This window comes from Lytechinus variegatus, chromosome 2 (genome assembly GCF_018143015.1).
Source record: "Lytechinus variegatus isolate NC3 chromosome 2, Lvar_3.0, whole genome shotgun sequence".
In the NCBI taxonomy this organism is placed as follows: Eukaryota; Metazoa; Echinodermata; class Echinoidea; order Temnopleuroida; family Toxopneustidae; genus Lytechinus; species Lytechinus variegatus.
Window position 1 is genome coordinate 22,920,776 of NC_054741.1, and position 20,210 is coordinate 22,940,985.

The 20,210-nt window shown below is 35.0% G+C and overlaps 1 protein-coding gene across 4 annotated transcripts; it reads right to left on the bottom strand.

Moving 5' to 3' along the window:
- Positions 1–1,593: 1,593 nt before the first annotated feature.
- Positions 1,594–19,219, bottom strand: LOC121407602 (ankyrin and armadillo repeat-containing protein-like). Of its 4 annotated transcripts, XM_041598755.1 has the most exons (9): positions 18,727–18,973; positions 15,156–16,789; positions 14,577–14,821; positions 13,812–13,968; positions 11,799–11,946; positions 10,702–10,821; positions 7,722–7,792; positions 7,020–7,029; positions 2,641–2,832 (listed from the first exon to the last, which is right to left on the bottom strand). In XM_041598755.1, the coding sequence occupies exons 1-9, from the start codon at positions 18,750–18,752 to the stop codon at positions 2,739–2,741; spliced, it is 2,505 nt and encodes an 834-aa protein (XP_041454689.1). In that variant the 5' UTR covers positions 18,753–18,973; the 3' UTR covers positions 2,641–2,738. The 4 variants fall into 4 exon arrangements, with proteins under 4 accessions (XP_041454688.1, XP_041454686.1, XP_041454687.1 ...); XM_041598754.1 differs by lacking the exons at positions 7,020–7,029; positions 18,727–18,973 and adding an exon at positions 19,114–19,219 and having other exon boundaries at positions 1,594–2,832; XM_041598752.1 differs by lacking the exon at positions 7,020–7,029 and having other exon boundaries at positions 1,594–2,832.
- Positions 19,220–20,210: the final 991 nt, after the last annotated feature.

Below are 20,210 nucleotides of genomic sequence, written 5' to 3' on the forward strand. Positions count from 1 at the left end.
TTAAATATTCAAGAAAAATGATAATTTGTTTCATAAAAGTTGAATGTGTACATGTATCTTAAGAGTAGTTCATCCTGTTCTAATGTCAGTGAGCCAGCATCACAGTAAAAATTGCAACCTTAAAAAACGGCTCTTAAAATCTCCCAAGATTCAATACAAGACATGAAATATCCGATTTGGGTTAAAGCTCATACTACATACATGTATTCCACATGTGTAGCACTATATAATTATTAATTTATTTTAAATCTATTTCAATAATAATAAAGAATGATTTATTGAGCCCATAGTAGAAAAACTTTCTCTATGCGCTGTATCTCTATTATTGCCATTAATATAACCTTATTTACTCATTATTACTTATTCATTATCATTGTTACTATCATCTATTTTCTTTAATTCATCTATATTTTGAAGGGGGCCTTTTATTTGTGCTACACACAAAAAACAATATTATTAATAATAATAATATTATCTCTCATAGTCTCATGTCACAACACAATTATGACAGTTAGCCTCAAGGTAGAGATGATGAAGGTCATATTTCAAAAATAATAAATATCATGAAACTTAGATTTCATTTAAATATACATATTTAACAAAATATCATTTACAACTATGTACATACTCCATCATCAAATGAATAAGATTTAAAATCCTATTTACAGAATTGAAATTCACAATGCACATCATCAGTGATTCAAACCCTAGCATTAGCAAACAAAGATCTGAGATCCTAACTTCTTCTTCCCTGAAAAAATCTATTGCTATTTTTCACCCAATGGTCTACTGAATCTTAATGTTTATAAAAGCATAAATAGTAGCATAATGAAGAGTAATACCTCCGTCACATTTGCTCTACGGCGGCTGTACGTCGAGTAAAAACAGCTGTTTTAATATTTTTTGACCAGCTACATATAGGTGGTTTGAATAAAAATGAATAAAACGACCATTTCGACTCATCGTACGGCTGCCGTAGAGCAAATGTGACCGAAGTATTACTCTTCATTACGCTACTATTTATGCTCTCATATGCATCTTATTCATTCCATTACTGATCATTATACTGACACTTGGGCACTGTGACAAAGCTTTAACTACAATTGACCAAATTTTACAATTGATTATAATGATAACCTTGTGCATTTAAAAATAAATGAAAATAATGTGTCAACAATGGAAAAAATCACAATGAGCAACCATTTTCCACTTTAAATTTGGAAAGAAAAACAGGGTCTACTGCAAAATATTGCTGGTCAAATAGTATAGTGAGTGATTGTATTACTGAACGTGCCCTTTTACACATCAGAAAATAATTTCAATTTGCTTAAATTTTGCAACAGCCTTCTAAAGAGAATTTGAATAGAAAAGTGATAAGAATGAATAAAACACATTTTCAAAGTCTTTATTTTCTCAAAACAAAATAGCTAATCAGTCTTGTGTCAGTGATTTTGTAAATTTTCCAACCTTTCCCATAGAAAAAACATGTTCGTTAATATCATACCAACTTCATGTGACCAAAATCTTTCACATGTAAAGAGGGATGTGATTGAAAGCTGACATTGTAAGGGAAACTGATCTTGGCAAAAAAATTTATATCTTTATTTGGTGGAAGTTTTAACAATTTTAAGTATGATATGATAGAATTTATAGGAAACATCGGTAATACGATCCACTACCATACAGTAGTCACATGCATATCACTAAACCACTAGTGGACTATAGACAATTTTGCACAACCACTTGATAGCATATTCTTCAATTATTAAAATTCACAAGAATGATCAGTCGCTAAACTTTATTGAAAAAAGCACTGGTCAATATAGTTACTTTTAGGGTTATACGATGAATTTTTTTATGTGCATGACTAAAACATTACTGAATTCATCCTGCATGATTCAGTGATTCACCTGGAAAAAATGGGAATGTTGACAGCTTTAAAGGGAACTTCCACCCTGACACCAAGTTGGGGCAAATCAAAGCAGAAACAAATGAAAGAAAATATTCATGAACATTTGATGAAAAAACAATCCATCGAATACTAACATTTATGAATTGTCAAAGCTTTGAAGCAACTGCCTCTCCTATATGCTGGGGAATGAAAATTTCATAAATTCAAAGTTGTTATGGTTCAAGATGAATTAAAAACATTTTGATTTAAAAACATTATCATCTATTGAAGCATGTATGAAACAATGAACATTGTGTGAAAATGCTCAGAGAAAATCATATTAAAAATATATATGACAAACGGGAGACATGCTTGCATATCACTGTATTAAAATTGTTGAAATCCAATTCTATAAAATTCTATAATTCTTTGATTGATTTTCTCCAAACCTCTAATATGCTTCTCTAATTTTCAGCTTTTATCAAAATACCTTGACATTTTTTGGACATCCCCTTTAAGCTGTGTGAAACAGGTGATATATGTAGAGGACTGGTAAGGGCAGCAGTTATCATAACAGTACAGAAAAAATAAAAAAGATATAATTTTAACAAATACATCTGAGTCAAATATAACCTGTCACGTCATAGACATCCCTCCTGCAGAGATCTCCGAGATGAGACTCTTTGCAGTCGACGGATGACTCCACTGCTTGTGATGATTACTAGCAGTAGAGGGCGCTCTATGGGAATAATTACTTACACTGCGATGGTTACGGGACTCCGTCCCACTGGCGAATGTGACACTACCCCCTCTGTTGGTGGGATTGTCGGTTATGACGGTAGCGTCATCAGGATAGCTGGTAGTCGACGGGTTCATGGGCGAACTTAGATGGTGACTCAGTCCACTCTCCTCCCCAGAGCTCAGTATCGTGAACCGACGTCCTGAAAAACAACAACAGATACAATCATATCAATACTTGATGAGTCATAATTTTGATAAAACAAATAATACACCTGCACAATTTAATGTCTTAGTTATGGCCAAGATGGGAATTTGGTTCCAGCACAGTCCATCTTCTCTTTTGGTAATGTTGCCAAGTGTGGTGTACAGGTGGTTCCTGGTGATGTTTAATGTCATGTCACACTTGCATTTCATTTTGCTTAATTTATCAACTCATCATGAAAAGGGTACTGAAGGCTGAAAATATTTATTTAAACAGATAAAAGGAAAGTCAGACAAATGAAACACTGACAATTTGATCAAAATCGGACAAGGAATAACAAAATATTGACATCTGAAATATTTGTAGTATTTTGGTGAAACAGTTGCTATACATGAATATTCAATGAGCAAACTGATGATGTCATATCCCCATTTGGAGGCAAAAAATTACTTTTTTTATTTTCAGGGGCTACTTTCACAAATTACTGCCGAAATCTGCAACATTGGATAAGTCTTACATTACAAGAATGGGCTAGTTTGAGCATTTTGCCCCCATGCATGATTTCTCCTGCCCACTTGTTCCTTTGTATTTTATTACATGAAATTATGTTTATTCAAATTTTTTCCTCAAAGAGAAAATGGATTTAGAACTTATCTAATGCATTAGATGTTCATTGCTGCAACTTGTGTTATTACAAGGGAGATATATTGTATGAAATTATGGAATAATTCATGATATAAAAAAAGGAAGAATGGGGTGTGAAATCATCAGCCTTCCGACTGAGTATTTATGATGACATGCATATTAAACTGTTTTCACAAAACATTGCCAAAACTTTATAATTCAATAACTTCATTATTTTTTATCTGATTTTGATGATTGTTTTTATCATTTCGCTTTGTGAAGTTTACTCACTAATTAAAATATCATTATTTTCAGCCCGGAGTACCCCTTTAATATGAACTACTTGTACATGTATAAAATCCAGTGGAGGAAACATTGCTCTGTTTATCTTGTATATGATAGACTTTTAAATTGAATTCAATTATAGACAATATAAAAGAAGTAGGACAGATACTTTATTCATGAGCTTGATATCCAGCAAAGATCTTGGGGAAATGTAAATGCCTTGTTTCTCATAAATTTGAAATATCATGTAAACTTCTGTATTCAAAAATAGCATTACCCCATGTGGCTTTATAGTCATAGCTTGTGGAAAACAAGGCACATTATTTTTTTTACTGCCAATCAAACCCGTCCCCAGTATGAATTGGGATTCTATTCTATAGGCCATGTGTCACTGTCACTGCAACTATAAATCATGAATATGATTCTAAGATGATGGAAGTGATAAAGGAAATGTTAATGTGTGATTTTACTTGATACTGATTTTCTTGTATTATGATGGTAAGGTCAGTTGAATGATAAACTGTTAGATCGAGTGTTGATCATATCTTTATTAATGGGTAATACTATAGACTGTAAAAGTGCTTAGATGTCATATGTGTATTAATAACTATATATATTATAAGTTAAGTGGAATATTATCATTAAGATTAAGCATAAGAATACTTTCTATTCAAAATGTTAATCTTTATTATTGGAAATATTGAAGAAAAAAAATCAGCTTTTTGTTTCTTTTGTAAAATTTCCGAATATTTAGAGGAATCCTAGTCACAATGTACTTTGTAAAAGTAATGAATGTAGTATGCTATAAAAATGATTTTATACTTCATTAACACATTTAACAATATATTCCCGGAAGACCTACACCTAAATATCTGAACAATATATGCATTGTTTAAACATGAATATTGACTTAAGTTGATGGTAGTAATATCTCATTCTGAAATGCAATCATGAAATCGTAATTTCTTTATTTTTAAATTGATGTCTGAGACGTTGACTGGCTTTAAAGTTTTTTGTCTGGTCTGTCCTTTCCTTTCTCCCTCCCTCTCTTCACCCTTTCCATCCCATCCTTCTTCCTCTCCAATAAATGTTATATTCCACCTTTAAAAGGTACTTGTAATACATTGATATGTATGTTAAAGGTGTAGAATATAAAACTATATTGTTGTTTAAACACGCACTTATACAGCATACACTGCACAACTCAAAATATCTAAAGCCATTAAATCAGCACTCATTTTCACATTTAAACTGCGCCAGTACGTCAGAACTGATGCAACTGTGGTTACAACCAAGTTACAATAATCTTTTTCAATTGATTGGACACAATATTCAATGCACAACAAACTTCTACATGTAAGACAGAATAGTACATGTAGCAGACACATGTCCTAATTCTGTAGAACTTCTACATGTAATACATTTACTTCATACTCAACAAATCTTATCAACTACCGACTTCTGATATCAGCAAAATAACAGCCACAAAGCTAGCATAAAATAGGCACAGAAACTATGAGCTTGCAAAGCCAATCTATACAACTACATGTGTATACACTGTATTATTGCATGATTTTTAAACATTCATACTTTAATTAAACAAATAATTCAGAAGTGGGCATATATTGTCAACCCCCCCCCATCGCTCTCAATGTTAGGCACAATAAGCACAAAATTCTCTCCTTCATATTATGAAGAAAAAAGTAAAATCCTACAAAATTATTAGTTAAAAAAATTCAAATTTTAACCGAATTGAATTTATTATCTGAAGTGTTTCAAGATTTACAATTAATGCTTGCATAAATTTAGCACTTAACCCACCTACCGGCATCTCAGAGAATTCTGGAAGTTCAGGCACTACACAAGGATACATGTTCTTGGGGTATGCCTATCTAGTTTTCTTGGTCAATGAACGTTATCATTTGCATCCTTACATTACATCGACTTGATAACCCTTATAAATTACACGAGGCATTTATTAATAAAGCTACAATATCACAATGGTGTCAAAAACTGATTAAATACTGGGTGTAATCACAATGGCTCATATCCAAAAAAGCAGACCAATCAAATGAATCCAATAATGAAATTTAAATGACAAATTAATTTTACTGTCACAACTCCGACAATACCACCCCTCAAAACCTTGAGGCCCAATTCACCAAGGTGGTTTTGAAAACCCATGGTTGAGTCCATGGTTTATGCAGATTTCCTGCATAAATTACGCTTAATTTAGCGCGTATCGGGTGTGTGTATAAAATGTGTCCAATGCTGATGTGCGCTTTCGTCACAGTGCGCCAAATTGACGCCTGTTACCATGGTTATATACGCTATTTTATTCATGAGTCCACTGTTTGATGAGTGGACTCATGAATGAAATAGCTTGAATAACCACGGCAACAGGCGTCAATTTGGCGCACTGTGACAAAATTGCGCATCAGCATTGGAATAAAAATTAAAAAGAAAATGTGGGTTATATTCTCTCATGTATAAGGTTTTCAACATAATGTTGACAGACATTAGTATGCTTTAATGAATATGAGCCAAACAGTTAAAAGTGGAATGAATAAATACACACTACATATAAACACTAGCAAACACTCATAATGAGCTCACTAAGTTCCATCTGGGCCCCGTCTTACAAAGAGTTACGATTGATCCAATCAATCATAACACTTTGTAAGACAGGGCCCTAATCTTTGCATTCTGTTTTGTTGCTGGTTTGCATTATGTATATTCCTGAAAATACATGTACATAATTATAAATATCAATGACAGACCTAAGAATGCCAAAGGATAATGCACTTTTTTTTTTCAAAACTTGCGTTATTATCATGAATTACAAATCATATATCTATTAAGATTTATTCAAAATTACACATCTCTTTTTTTTCAAAGTTTCTATTAGGTTTTATTGTTTCAGGAGTGAATTTTTTGTTTGATTTACAATAAATTCAGGGAGCTAAGATGTTTTGCACGCTGGATGGACTTGAATTATAAAAAAAAATAAATGAAAAAAAAAATGCTTTTGCAATTTCATCAAATATGCATCAGTGCTAATCAGTTTTCTGTCTTCAATCTTTTGTTATAATACCATCAACCTGACAATTAATGGATCGTCTCTCACAAATATGGCACACCCTTAATTTCTGAATAAAACATTATTTATTCATGCAACCAAGATAAAGCTGTGATGGAACAAAGCAAGCCCGTATGGTGTGATTAGTGAGGTGATTTTGTAAACATATGTGAAATTACTATAGCTGAAAAACTTACCCATCAAGAGCTGCACATGCATTAATGAGAGTTGGGAAAGCACAGGACATATACAAATATTTCATAAAATTTAAGGCTTTTAGGGGTCACAACATGGTTATATAAACTCCTCTGCATTCATTATATAAAAAAATATAAATGCGTAGTATGGAATATAGTTTCATGCAAAGCAATGATTTGATTTTTTAAAAAACATTTCATTGTATAATTGTGTTTTTTACATTTATAAAAGATGTGTGGTAAGATCTGCTCAATATATGGGACTGGCCCTAAACAGTAATGAGTCCTCTGGGTTCTACTATTATTTCAATATTAACAATAGCATAAATCATTTGATATTATCGGTGGCCACAGGCTATCTCGCATATTTTTCTCATTATATGAAATTCATGAATATTCAGCTATGCACCACTACTTAGACATCATCAAAATATACCAATTTAAATGGACTTAATATAAAATGAAATCCTTTTTTTTTGGGGGGGGGGTTGAAAAGAGTTGCTTACAATGTTGGAAGATTATTTTGCTCACCCAGGCTGATGAAAATAAAAAGTATTCTTGGTGATTCAAAATATGTGAATACATTAAAAGATATGTGAATACATTATCGAACGGAAAAAAATCCCAGAAGGCATTACCATAAAATCAATGTTATAAAATGTTGATATCTAGCATATTGGTAAGATGATTGGAAAAACATACCATTTGGATTTTTGATATTGCTCAGGAATGGCATATTCTTCTTTCCAACCAGACAAGGCTTCTGTGCAGTACTGTTTATAAAGAAAATGAAACGTATGCAATATCAAAGTCAATTACAGAATTCCAAACAATTATACAGGAAAGTACATGTACATGTGTAAATCTATTCTATGAAATTATATGTAAACATTTAGTGCATAAGTCAGCATAGGGCTGTTTTACTAAGCTGTTTGTAAGTCTAGCAGGACTTGAAATAGTATGTTTGTTCATTACTTATTTGTCAAGATTTGATGAGAATTGCAGAAAGTTCACTCTTATTATGTTTATACAGGGATAGTTTGGGGATCTCTTTTAGTAGCATACATCTATGTACCACATCCTTCCATTGAGTGTACACCTTTTATCATTGTGTTAACAACTTTGGTCTAACCATGGACCTTACCACAATGTCTAATGCATAATGATCAAGATAAAAATTGTATTGACTTTTTTTCTTCATGGGATACTAGAAATATATCACTGATTAGGTCGGATATTGCATTCGTGCAATAATAATAATAATAATAAATTGGTTCTTATATAGCGCATAATCAATGGAAATTGCTCTATGCGCTTTGTACAAATTGCTCTCCAATATTACAGTTACACTACAGGCTATATCCTCTAACTCGTGGAATATTTCTGGTATCCCAATTTGAACTACTCGTATCCAATGGAGCGTCATGGCCCAGTGGATTAGTCTCCAAACAGAGGGTCGTGGATTCAAATCCCAGCCATGGCGTAATATTAAGCTTTTTCGGTATTGATATTTTCAATACCGGTATTACTAATAGCTTCAATACCGGTATACCGACTAATACCGAGTAAATTCCCAATTTATTGTCCAAACAGTGTCCAATGTTTGTTTAGCCCTGATATGGCCTTGGATAAAGAGGGGATGCTTGTGGTCAGCTGAGGAATGCTCAGCATGGTCCATTCTCATTGACAAAAACTTTCTCTTCCTTTACCAAAAGTTATACGATCATGCTCTCTCCCCAACGAGAGCTGTGAATTACCTGTGCATGTGTGCAAAATTATCTCAGCAAGCACATGGTACGAAATCAATAAGTCAAGTTGCCAAATGCTACATCGCACAAACTCACTGCTACTTACTTTGCTAAACATGTGTACATGCCCTAACTTCCAAGCACCAAAATTCCCTGCTAGAACTGTCAAGGATATATGCGTGATTTTCCCTTCTCCGATTTGGCCCCACTCATTCACATTCAGATTCACCCCTTTTGTTTACCACTCACATCAACACGTGTTCGTCGAAGGTTCAAAGTTTGTTGACCTCAAATTTTGACGTCTCGTAAATAACTTTTCTTATAAATGTCCATTGTGTTGAACCCCCCCTCTTGTGAATCTCCACGTTGTCTAAAAGTAAAACCCTCCCCCTAAACTTCTTATCCCCGGCTGCCTCTTTCTCGCTCATTTTTTCTTGCTTTTGTTTTTCTTTATCTCCCCAGCCCCTTAATTATTCACTCTCTCTTTCCCATCGGCCCATTCTCTCCCCGTCACCACCCCTCTCTTACCACGAACAATCATCATCCTCCTCTTCTCCGAATCTCTATCTTCCCCTCTTTTTTGTCAATTTCATCTTTCACACATGCCAAATTTTAGTTGATCAACATCTTATCACGCCACGAGACCATCATAAATTTAAATTACAATCAATCCAGTAGTTTACTTTATATTATTCATGACTGCACATGCACAAAACGGATACAACACCCATCACAAATCACACAAATATTCACAGCCACTTTCTTCCTTTTACGATCACTTCACAGATCAAGATAAACAAAGAGGGATGGCGTAACATTTTTTTCCTGTTAATGTTATCAACATTTTCTTTCTTTTTTTTATTTTCATATTTAATTTATTTATTCATTAATGTATTAATTTTTTCTTTATGCATTTATTTATTTATTTATTTAATTTTTTTTTGGGGGGGTCAGACGATTTTTGTAGCAGGCTTATAGTATAAAAGTAAACTTGTCATAATTGAAACAAGTCAAGAGCAGTCCGAGAAAAAAAAAACTTGCATAAAAAAAAACAAGTGTTAATCCCTGTGGTTTGTCTGTCAACGCCCCAAGCCAAGGTTGATACTTTGTTGAAGCCCGCAATACACCACGTGGTCAAAAGGCAGGCTAGGGAGTGTTTCAAAAAGAGTTTTGTCAGTGATTTTGTTTGTGTAGAGGGATGTTACAAGCTAGGAAACCCTCGCATGTGATTGGCGGAAAGCAAATCTGTTGTTGAAACCACTGAAAAAAACTCTTCATGAAATGCTCTCCGTCTCGGTCGACTTCGTTGTTTAGCTGTGTACACGATCGAGTGCATGGACCTGAGCCGACATGTACCCCAGTATCAGTAGCGGTGGGGCCGAGGCCTTATGCAGTGGCTAACAGAGCTCAGACAGTAGTTAGGGGCGATGTATTCATTTCGAGGTTAGATTATTGGATTCTGATTTCATTAAATACGTTGAGAGAGCCAAAGAACTTATTGTTTTGGCTTAATTTTATTGTAAAAATACCCATAAACGACAATACAGAAGAAAATACCGGTATGATATTTTCAACTTTTGGTACGACGGTATTTCGGTATTGAAATTTCAACGGCGGTATCCATACCGGTATGACTTTCATACCGAACGGTATTACTAATACCGGTATATCGAAAAAGCTTACGTAATATCATACAGCAAGGAATGCATCCACAGGATGCTGCATTCGACCAAGGTGAGGTAAATGGGTACCGGCAGAAAGTAATTCCTCAAAAGGCTCTGTGCATCAAATAGGTAGCCTAGCTTAGCCAGTTCATAATAGCAGGGCCCACTGGGAGAACAGTTTTCGGAACTGAAGTGGCTACCCTGGGTAAATATACCGTTATTATTATTATTATCATTAATATCAAATATATATATTAGGTTGTTACTTACTCTATGGGAGGAAGACCGATGTGTTGATAATGCTTCCACGCCTCTAAGAATGCTTGAGAGAGTCTGTAGTTCTGAGTGTAGTACTTCAATACCTTGAACAGGTAAGGATCCTGTCTACATCTAGATGTAAGAAGGAACAAAAAGATTGATATTCTCATCACATTCAACATTTGATCGTCTCATTTATAGGCAGTTGTAAATTAGTGCAAATTGCCTTGTAGGCTTGTTGAACATTTAAACAAATGGTAGGCTGAAGTGCAACATCCCATACATAGGGGAGACCAGGGTTAGTTGGAACATGGGGTAAGTTGAAACATTGTAATTTTCTTTAAAGCCTGTAAACTAAATTTATGCAATACTGCCCTCAATTTATTGCAATAATATTTCAACAATGTTGTATTATTAAAAGCAATAAATTGAGGGCAGTATTGCATAAATTTAGTTTACAGGCTTTAAAGAAAATTACAATGTTTCAACTTACCCAATGTTCCAACTAACCCCGGTCTCCCCTACGATTCAAAATGTACATAGACCATTGCATAGCCACACAGGTGCAATAATGAATACACTGGCCAAACGCGCAACACTGCTCTGGGATTACACTCTTTTTGATTGCGATGATTTCTTCTTTTTCAAGGATTACCATGGGAAAAAATGTGATTATTCTTCACATTATTCACATTTTTGCTAACTTCTAAAAGCATTGTAAAAAACAAATTGCAAAGATTCAGTAAAAGAGAGACATTTAATTCAACACAGCTCAGTCTAGTCTTGTTGAATAGAGTGTTTTCCTTTCACCTCTTACAAAATCTTGTAACATTGCACACATGCCTAACATATTAACTTGCCGGTCACAAAGATAAAGGAGTTGGGAAGACTGATTATGTATACAGAAGGGAAAGATCAAATAATCAGAGAAAAAGAGGATGGGTATAAGAGAGAAAAACAATGATTAACATCTCTACATTTTAATCATCATAAAGCTTATTTTTGCTTTAAAAAACTCTGAAATAGTTGTACTAATATAAGGAAATAACCGAAAGAGAAAGGGAAATAAGATGGACAAGGGAAAGAGAATGGAGTAAGACCAAACTAACCTGTTGAGCATCTTTCTTTCTGCTTTGTGGTTGAAGCTTAGATATCCTAGTGCTATGGCAGCAGATCCTCTCACTTGCTCATTCTCGGCAAGCATCAACTGACATAAAACATCTACAGATTTGATGGACACAACTGCAGCAGGAACTCCTACAAACAAACCATGGAATTTTGCCATTAAAACACTTAATAGAATATGAGCAGTGCAAAATAATAATGACTGATAACTTTTACAGGTTTATAAAATATAGTGCATATCACATCACATTAGAATGTCCCTGTCTGATTTATAGCAAAAGTAAATAAAAGGTTCACCTTTTAACAAAATTTAGATGATTTCAAATAAATCTATGGACCGTATTCTGAAGTCGAGTTTAAAGTTGTGGTTTAAGTATGGATAGCAAATTGTTACATAAATCACTAATAGTAAAGATATCATATTTCAGCTCATTTTGGCTCTCAAATCATTCATAATTGTATAGATAGTATAAATAGATGATTTTCTTCACCATTGAAGAATCAGGAAAGAGCACAGTAAATATAAGAACCATACAACTTAATAACAGTTTGGAAACTTTTGGCTTCCCATAATTTTAGCACAGAGTTAGACCATGGTCTAAGTTAAACCTGGCTTCAAAATTCGGGCCAAAGTGTTTAAAAAAAAAAATTCATAGGGGAAATTTTTCATGCAGAACCTTTCGTTAGAAGAGAATTAGATCAGAATCACACAAAGGGCATCAAGACCAACAATTAGCAATTATAAATATTTAAAATCAAATCTTTATCATCATCGATGCCAAACAAACACTTATTTCTAAACAAATTCTTTGGTATTCTATGTGAAAGCACTAGGCTTGGGAGTAAAACCTGTGACACATTTGATCAGTTTACCAACAATCAACAACCTCATATTGTTTTTTTTTACACTAATTGAATATTTGCTATGTGTTGATTACTAAGCTGAGATACTTGATTATCAAAACTACATGGCTATATTCTTTGATACTTAACAACAAAGTGAAAGATAACAAATGAAATTTATGCTAGAATTTAATGAATTCCAAACATTGCAACTCTTTCGATACACAACAATAACAACTTCACTGGCGACCGTGCATCATTCAGCTGTATTGATGTGCATGTCATAGGCACTGTACTGAGTCAGTCGGCTCGTTCATTTTGTGCGACCAATGGTAGGTTAAGTAAATAGGTAAAGTTTTTGTGATTTCTGATAATCCAGGAATCTTGATTGTTCAAACTGTTTGATTGTTTAGCCATGCGAAAACTTGATTGGCAAAAAGGGTACTTGTCCCATGTCTAGTAAACACTGACAGTGTGTAAGAAATCATTAAAGGGAAGAATATCAGTGGGAAAGGTGAATTGATCCTGCTGAAAGCATTACTCTGCAAGTATCAAAAGAAGGGTGTGTGATATTCCATCACATTTTTTTTCCCCGCAAATTCTGGCAAATTTAATTTTCTGTCTGAGATCTTGGTAAGGAGTATAACAGTCAAACTCAGCAATATTCCAAGATGCCTCTACACCTACATGCTGGGCATTACATGACACACGCCTTCTGTTATTTATGCAGGCAAACAGAATTCCTATTATGTTTATGTGTATGCTGCTACTATACACCGTCGTCAAGAGAGACAAACTTTGTTGTTTTATTATATACTTAATCCATTTCTGGATTAAATTTTCTCAATAAACAGTGAATATATTCTAATTTAGTAATTGAAGATTGAATCATGAACTCGATTTCAATTCCAGTTGCAAAAACCACAGTGCCATCTCTCTCTATACTAGCCTTCCTGTTCAACTTCAGTTGAAATCGAGTCATTTCATAAGGGCATACAACTATTTAACTTTGCTATTATTGCAACTACTGTGAAAACCGTGATTGCGATTGGCTAATGTGGAGTGGAGTCCTGTTACCATGGTAGCTGCCATAACGGCAAAAATTACCAATGTTGTCACTCTCTTTATGAAACAGGCCCAATATGTGTTCATACCTGCCCTCGTATGAGCAAGCCTTGCTATGCATTCCGCTGTCAGGGCTAGAATGAGAGGATTCTTGGATTGTTGTAGAAGATCTACGAGGAGCTTGATACCAATCGCTGATGTGGTAGCTTGGTCCTCATCGGGGATGATGCGAGCCAATACAACAACCTATATGGAGAGATCAACCATTAATATAAAAGAATTTAGGTAGATTAGTCAAAATCAGGGAATGAAGGGGTCGATATACTTTCATGGTAATGGTCATGGTGATAATGATGACAATGATAACTATATCAATACTGGTATAACTTTTATCAAAAGTCTGTCCTTGATAAGAGGTTTAAAATGAGATAATTTAAGCATATACCAAGGCCCACAATTTCTGAATTATATTACCGTAAGTTGAATAAAATCACCCCTTTTTAAAAGACTCTACAAGAAAATTCCACCTATAAATCCATGTGAGTAGAAAAAAAAATCAAAGCCAATTTCCAGTGATGCCAGCCAGATGGGGTGCTAATAAACTTTATCATTAGTCAGTCAGATGCAGGGTGTCATTACTGTTCATTTGTCCTAGAAAATTACTGACAATCAGCGATTATTGCCGTAAAATTGTTCATGATGGCCTAAAGTTTCTTAACATATTGCCCAAGCTATTAAAAAAAAACCCCTGAAACTTAAACACATTATCAGACTGAATTCATTATTTGTTTGGAAAAAGAGAAATCTAGAAATTTACGTTTATTCAATTACAAAAATAATTTTAACAGTCAAACCTGAAAAGCAGCATTGCAGCGAAAGAACTCGTCGTTAGACTCCAGAAACGGGACAAAGGAATGGTAACGAATCCCTCCCGACTCAGCAATCTCTTTCTGTTGTGTGACGTTGTTATATGCAAAGGCGGCTAATGCGCTCCCAGCGAGTAATCGCACAAGGTTGTCACTGGAATGAAGCCTACGCAGGATATGGATGTAATCAAAGTCTACATTCTCACTGATATCGTTCATCACTTCAGAATTGCCTGTAAAGTAAGGATGAGAAAATAAAGGGAAACTTCAATGTTTTCTCAAGTAAAAAATTCTAAGAAAATGAGATTATTCAGGTTTTAAGGACAAGTTTTCTTAGTTCCTTAACTTCCTTTATCAAATTGGTTCATTAACAAAAGTTATGAATATGACCTTGAATTTGAATCCAACATCAAAGAATAAGCCTCGTGATTATGTGCAACAATACTTCTTAAATACCACAAATTAAATTCTTTTCTATTCTTGACTCAAATATGATCCATGAAATGATATCTTTGACTCTACCAAGTATGAAAGCAGAGACACATTATACTTCATGTGTTTACTTACCGATGCTGCAGTAACCAAGACTCAATGCTGACTCTACTCTGACCAGCTCGTTCCTAGAATGCACCATGAGAGCAACTAGATATCGTATTCCCCTAGCTCCAAGGATGGTTGCCTGGTTCTTCGCATGCGGTATGAAACCTATTCCTATGCATAGATGTCTCAGAGCTCTTATCGTGCTGAGGACAATGTGTTCCTTTGGTGAACGCAACAGTCTTACTAAGGGTTGAACTCCATTCGCATTGGCGATAGTGTCCTGCTTGTTGAGAGCCCCCTGGGCAAGGACGGCCAATCCTTCCGCGCCGATGTAATGGAGAATATCATTTTCAGCCTGCGCATTAAGAAAGTCTATGAGTAGGTTAACACCTATCATGCTGGCCATGGACCGCCTCTCATCGATGTCTTCTCCTGCCAGTGCCCACAAAGCACTGGCTGTGCAGACATGGACGTTGGGTGAGCCACTCCTCTTGAGGAGCTGCATTAGAGGTATAACACCGCCTTCTTCTAAGATGATCTTCTGCGTGTGAGGATTGTCCTGTGCTAACATGTGTATGGCACTGATGGCACTCAGCTGAAGGTCATTGTACTTTCCACCGGCAAGGGATATCAGAGCCGACGCTCCTCCCTCATCGACAAACATATTCTGATTATCCATGTTCTTACATACTATATTGCTTACAGCCCGCGTGAGTGCTAGCAGAAGTGACTTTGACCTATCGTTTTCAAACAGTCCAACCACAGCTGTCAATGCACCCGATGAGTTACCTATCGTTTTCTGATACTCTGCATTAGCACTTGCAATCTGGGAGACAGTTTCTGTTACTTGCACTAGGATCTCTGTATCAGTGCACGTCTGCCATAGTTTAACCATGATTGGAATTGCACCATTCTGTACCATGCTGTCAATGTAGTCCTTCACCATGGATAAATGACACAAAATGCACGAAGAGGCATACACCATCTCTCTGTCAGTAGAAGTAATCATCTTCAATGCTGTTGGGATGCCCGCAGCTTTCACTATCTGTTCCTTAACCACTTCCGCTTGAATGATATTCAAGAGGATTGTGAAGGCATACAGTTTTGCTTTGTCACAAATCATGGACTTGATGACCTTCATCATGACCGGAACCCCATTATTCTGCACAATAGGCTCCCAGTATGGATTCAATCCCTTTTCCAAAGGTTTAGTCAAGATCACCAGCATCTTCCCTGCTGCTTCCGCCTCATCATCCATGTCTGAACCCATGAACTTCATCAACTTGGGCCACACTGGCAGGTCCTTGTGGTCAAACTTGATGAAGTATTCCAGGATATCGATGTACTGCTTCAGAGCCGCAATCTCAACTGGACCCTGGTTTTGGGTGTTTTGGTAACGCAGATCAGATCCAAGCTTCACAAGGCACTCCACTGTGTCCAGCTTCCCGCTATCAACAGCCAGGAGGATTGGGGTCATCAGCTTATCATCGTTGGTAGGGAACTCCAGCTGGTCTTCGCTGGCTCCAACAAACTTCTCTATAGACTTGATATAGCCATGATAAGCAGCATGATGGATGTGACTCCACCCATTGTCGTCTAGATCATTCATGATGGCCCGCTCTTTGGCAAACTCGTCCTTCTCAACCTCTTGCCTCGTGGATCTGATAAGAGATAAAATGAAGTTATCAATGATCATTACAAATAGAAATGCAAATCGTTCCATATTTATTACAGATCAGAAATTCAACTTAAAACAGTACCAAACTACCAAACATTCGTTGAGACCACAAAATTTTGATAACTCGTTATTCGTTAACAATGAAATTCATTAAAAGTTATGCAAGAATGATTAAAAATAATGACAAAGTTTTCTGGATGTGTACTCTGTAATTGAGATTCACTACTTAAACTTATTTATTTAGCAGAAAACTGCCAAACATACATGGGCAACAATCATAAAACGAAAGCATTTATACACATGAGCTAGATAAGTTACAAATTGGAAAGCTAACCTTAAGGGGGAAGTTCACCCTGACAAAAAGTTTTTGTAAAAAAAAGGACTTCTAAAAATAATGAAAAAATATTAGTGAAGGTTTGAGGACACTCCATCAAATATTTAAAAGGTTTATTACAGTTTTATTGTTTTTATTTGTGATGTCATATGCTAGCAGCTTCCCATGTACATGTCCAGTATCATGAAATTAAAAGCAATAAAAATGTAATTTTCTCAGCAAATTGAAAATGGATTTTGTTGTACCTTCATTAAATCAACAGACAAAATATTTCACATCTGCTCCTGAAAGAAGATATTTTTTTAGTCATCATAAACCATTTGAAAAATTAAAATGTAGGCCTCTGCAATTTATATTACATAACAGAAGGGGCAGGTGTTTATATTTGAAGTCACAAAAAAAAGTTCTAAATAACTTTAATCTTTAACAGATTTTCCTCAAACCTTCACCAATATTTTGAATGATTTTTTCTGGTATTTTGAAAAAAAAATTTTTTAGCACATATTATTTATTTGTAGGTTGATATTGAAAGAAAATTTTGATTGTAATGTTGCATTGTCAAATGAAAAAATCTTTTTTTTTAGGTTTTCAAAAAAAAATCCTTTTTTCACAAAAAAGGATTCTTTATAATATCATTCTTAATTTCCACACAAGACATGAGAGAAGTTCACAAAAGGGGGGGGGGGGGTAATTTTTTTTCAAATCTCAATGACATAATTTTCCTACATGAATGAATGTGAGTGGCTTTCAAATTATTTCACAGAATAAATTAACGACCTCTGAACAAGTTTTCAAACAGAAAACACTAAGTCTAAGAGTAAAAATTAAAGAGAACATAAATCAGAGAGTGTATAATTCACAGAAAAAAATAGCAGGAAGTTCAGATACATTTTAAAATTCAAGATCTAACACCATAATAATCTTTTACAATATAACTTATATTTTTTTTCATCAACTAATTTTCATGAGGATGAAAAGTCTTGAAACAATATTCATAAAACATTATTTATTGTACTGTACGAAAACTAATTTTTGCTGGAATATTTTCTGAACCAAACAAATAAGGAAATATTTATGATGCTGACATTATATAATAAAATATGTGATGCATCATGTCAAAAATCTTAGCAAACATAAAATGCAAACATTCTGTTTTCCTTCAAATCCATTTAAAGAGTCTTGGAACAAAATCTAATAACATGTTTTCCTATTCCTGAAAAGAACAAGGTGTGGTGAAAAAGATACTTACGAGAACATCTTGACACTTTTTTTTACAAATACAGTGAACTAAAGATCCTCAAGGACAACCACCACCACCGTGCATGACAAACACAAAAACAAAAATTAAACCCAGAACCAAGACTTAAGGCAAGAATTTAGGAGTAAAATGTTTCCAAGCAGTCCCAGTACATTGAAATTAAATTGTCCAGGCATCAATCAGTTGAGTTACAGTAATTGCCCTAAAATTCCACATCCAAAATTTCAACCGGTGTATTATCAAATGTGCCAGGCTCTGCATCAACTTGTAAAGAGTGCTGCTTTGAATAAAAATAAACACATCTGTTGAGAAAGTCGAATCGCTCTACCGATAATTTGATCCATGGTGGCTCATTATTTTATAACTTGTCTTCAACTATTTCTGAAATTGGTGCCACAATTCAATTGAATCAATTCCACATCCAAATCAACATATCCTCCGAGCAAGTTCAATGTTACGTTACGACTTAAAAAATAACTGTTGACTGTTGTGTGCGTGTGGGCTCTGTCTGTACCCAGTGCAAGAAGTTTATATCAGCAGTCAGCACTTGGTTTACTTTGAATGAAACAGTTGATGAGAGAGACCCGCTACCCCCCTTCATTGCCCTTTGTGTTTCATTCGATATTAAACTAAATTCTACAAACAAAATCGATTGTTATGGGACAGACAATGGTATCGTATCCAAGAATGTATTTGCATCAATGACCATACTCACCCAATCAATTTTAAGACTTCGAGGATGAGTGCTTCCAATTCTCCCCCAGCTGGAATCGACAAGCCGCCATCGACCTCCTTGTATGCGTATTCCCCCGGCTAGCTCGCTAGCGAGCGCTGAGCCGTTTGGCTCGATGTATATGTACGGACGTAGACTAGCTAGCTCGCGAGGCAATCAATTACTAGTACTTGTATTGGTAAACAACATCAATAATCTCGATTTTATGAAAAAAATAATTAACCTATTCTGAGTTTAAAATGTTATATGCATAGTCCAATTATATTTTTTATTCATAATCTAAAATATTTTTGTTAATATTTTGCTGTAAATAAACATCTAAGATAGACATAAAAATTAAATCTTTAAATGTTGTTGATTGGCAAAATGTATCCCACGGGGGAGGCGTACTGTTGCCATGCAACTGCTCGGTATCTGACAGGTGAAAGAGCGAAAGAGTACTACCTTGAGTCGGGTCGCTCTCGCGGGACTGGCGTGCAAACTTCCGAAACAGAGTCCGGGCGGATCCATCTTTCGCCAATGGGGGGGGGGGGGGGTAGGGCCGAAAATTATATTGATCAACATTTTTCTCTATTGGCCGCTACAATCTTGCTTTTTTGTTGGTTTTTTCACAGGGTAGTCCTAACTAAAGACTGAAGTTTTAAGTACATGTTGTTCTTATTGCTATAAACAATATAAGGTATCTCATGTGGCCTTAATATACATGTATAATGCGAGCGCGAAGCGCGAGCTAAAAATCTGATATTTTATGTCCTTAGAAGTTAGAACTGAAGATTCAGAGCAGTTTTTATAATCATGAACAAAGATAAGTATTCAACGAAGCGCGAGCCGAAATTTTATCATACAGTAACGTGAAAAGTGACTCAATTAGGTCTGTTTTTAGTGATTAATGAAGATGATACAAGTATCACCAAATAAATAGTGAGAGTGCGAAGCGCGAGCTCAAAATTTCTGATATTCCGACCTGAAAAAAAAACCAGTCTCAGCGCATTTTCATTTCAATAAACAAGCTGTGTGTCTCAAACAATTAAATGCGAGCGCGAAGCATGAGCTTAATTTTTTGATATACTGACATGATA

Coding starts and splice junctions, on each gene's coding strand:
- LOC121407602 (XM_041598752.1), bottom strand. CDS start 18,752: ATGAGCCACCATGGATCAAATTATCG. Junction 16,790..18,726: donor CACCATGGATCAAATTATCG/GTAGAGCGATTC, acceptor ATCTCTTATCAG/ATCCACGAGGCAAGAGGTTG. Junction 14,822..15,155: donor TCTTGGTTACTGCAGCATCG/GTAAGTAAACAC, acceptor CTTACTTTACAG/GCAATTCTGAAGTGATGAAC.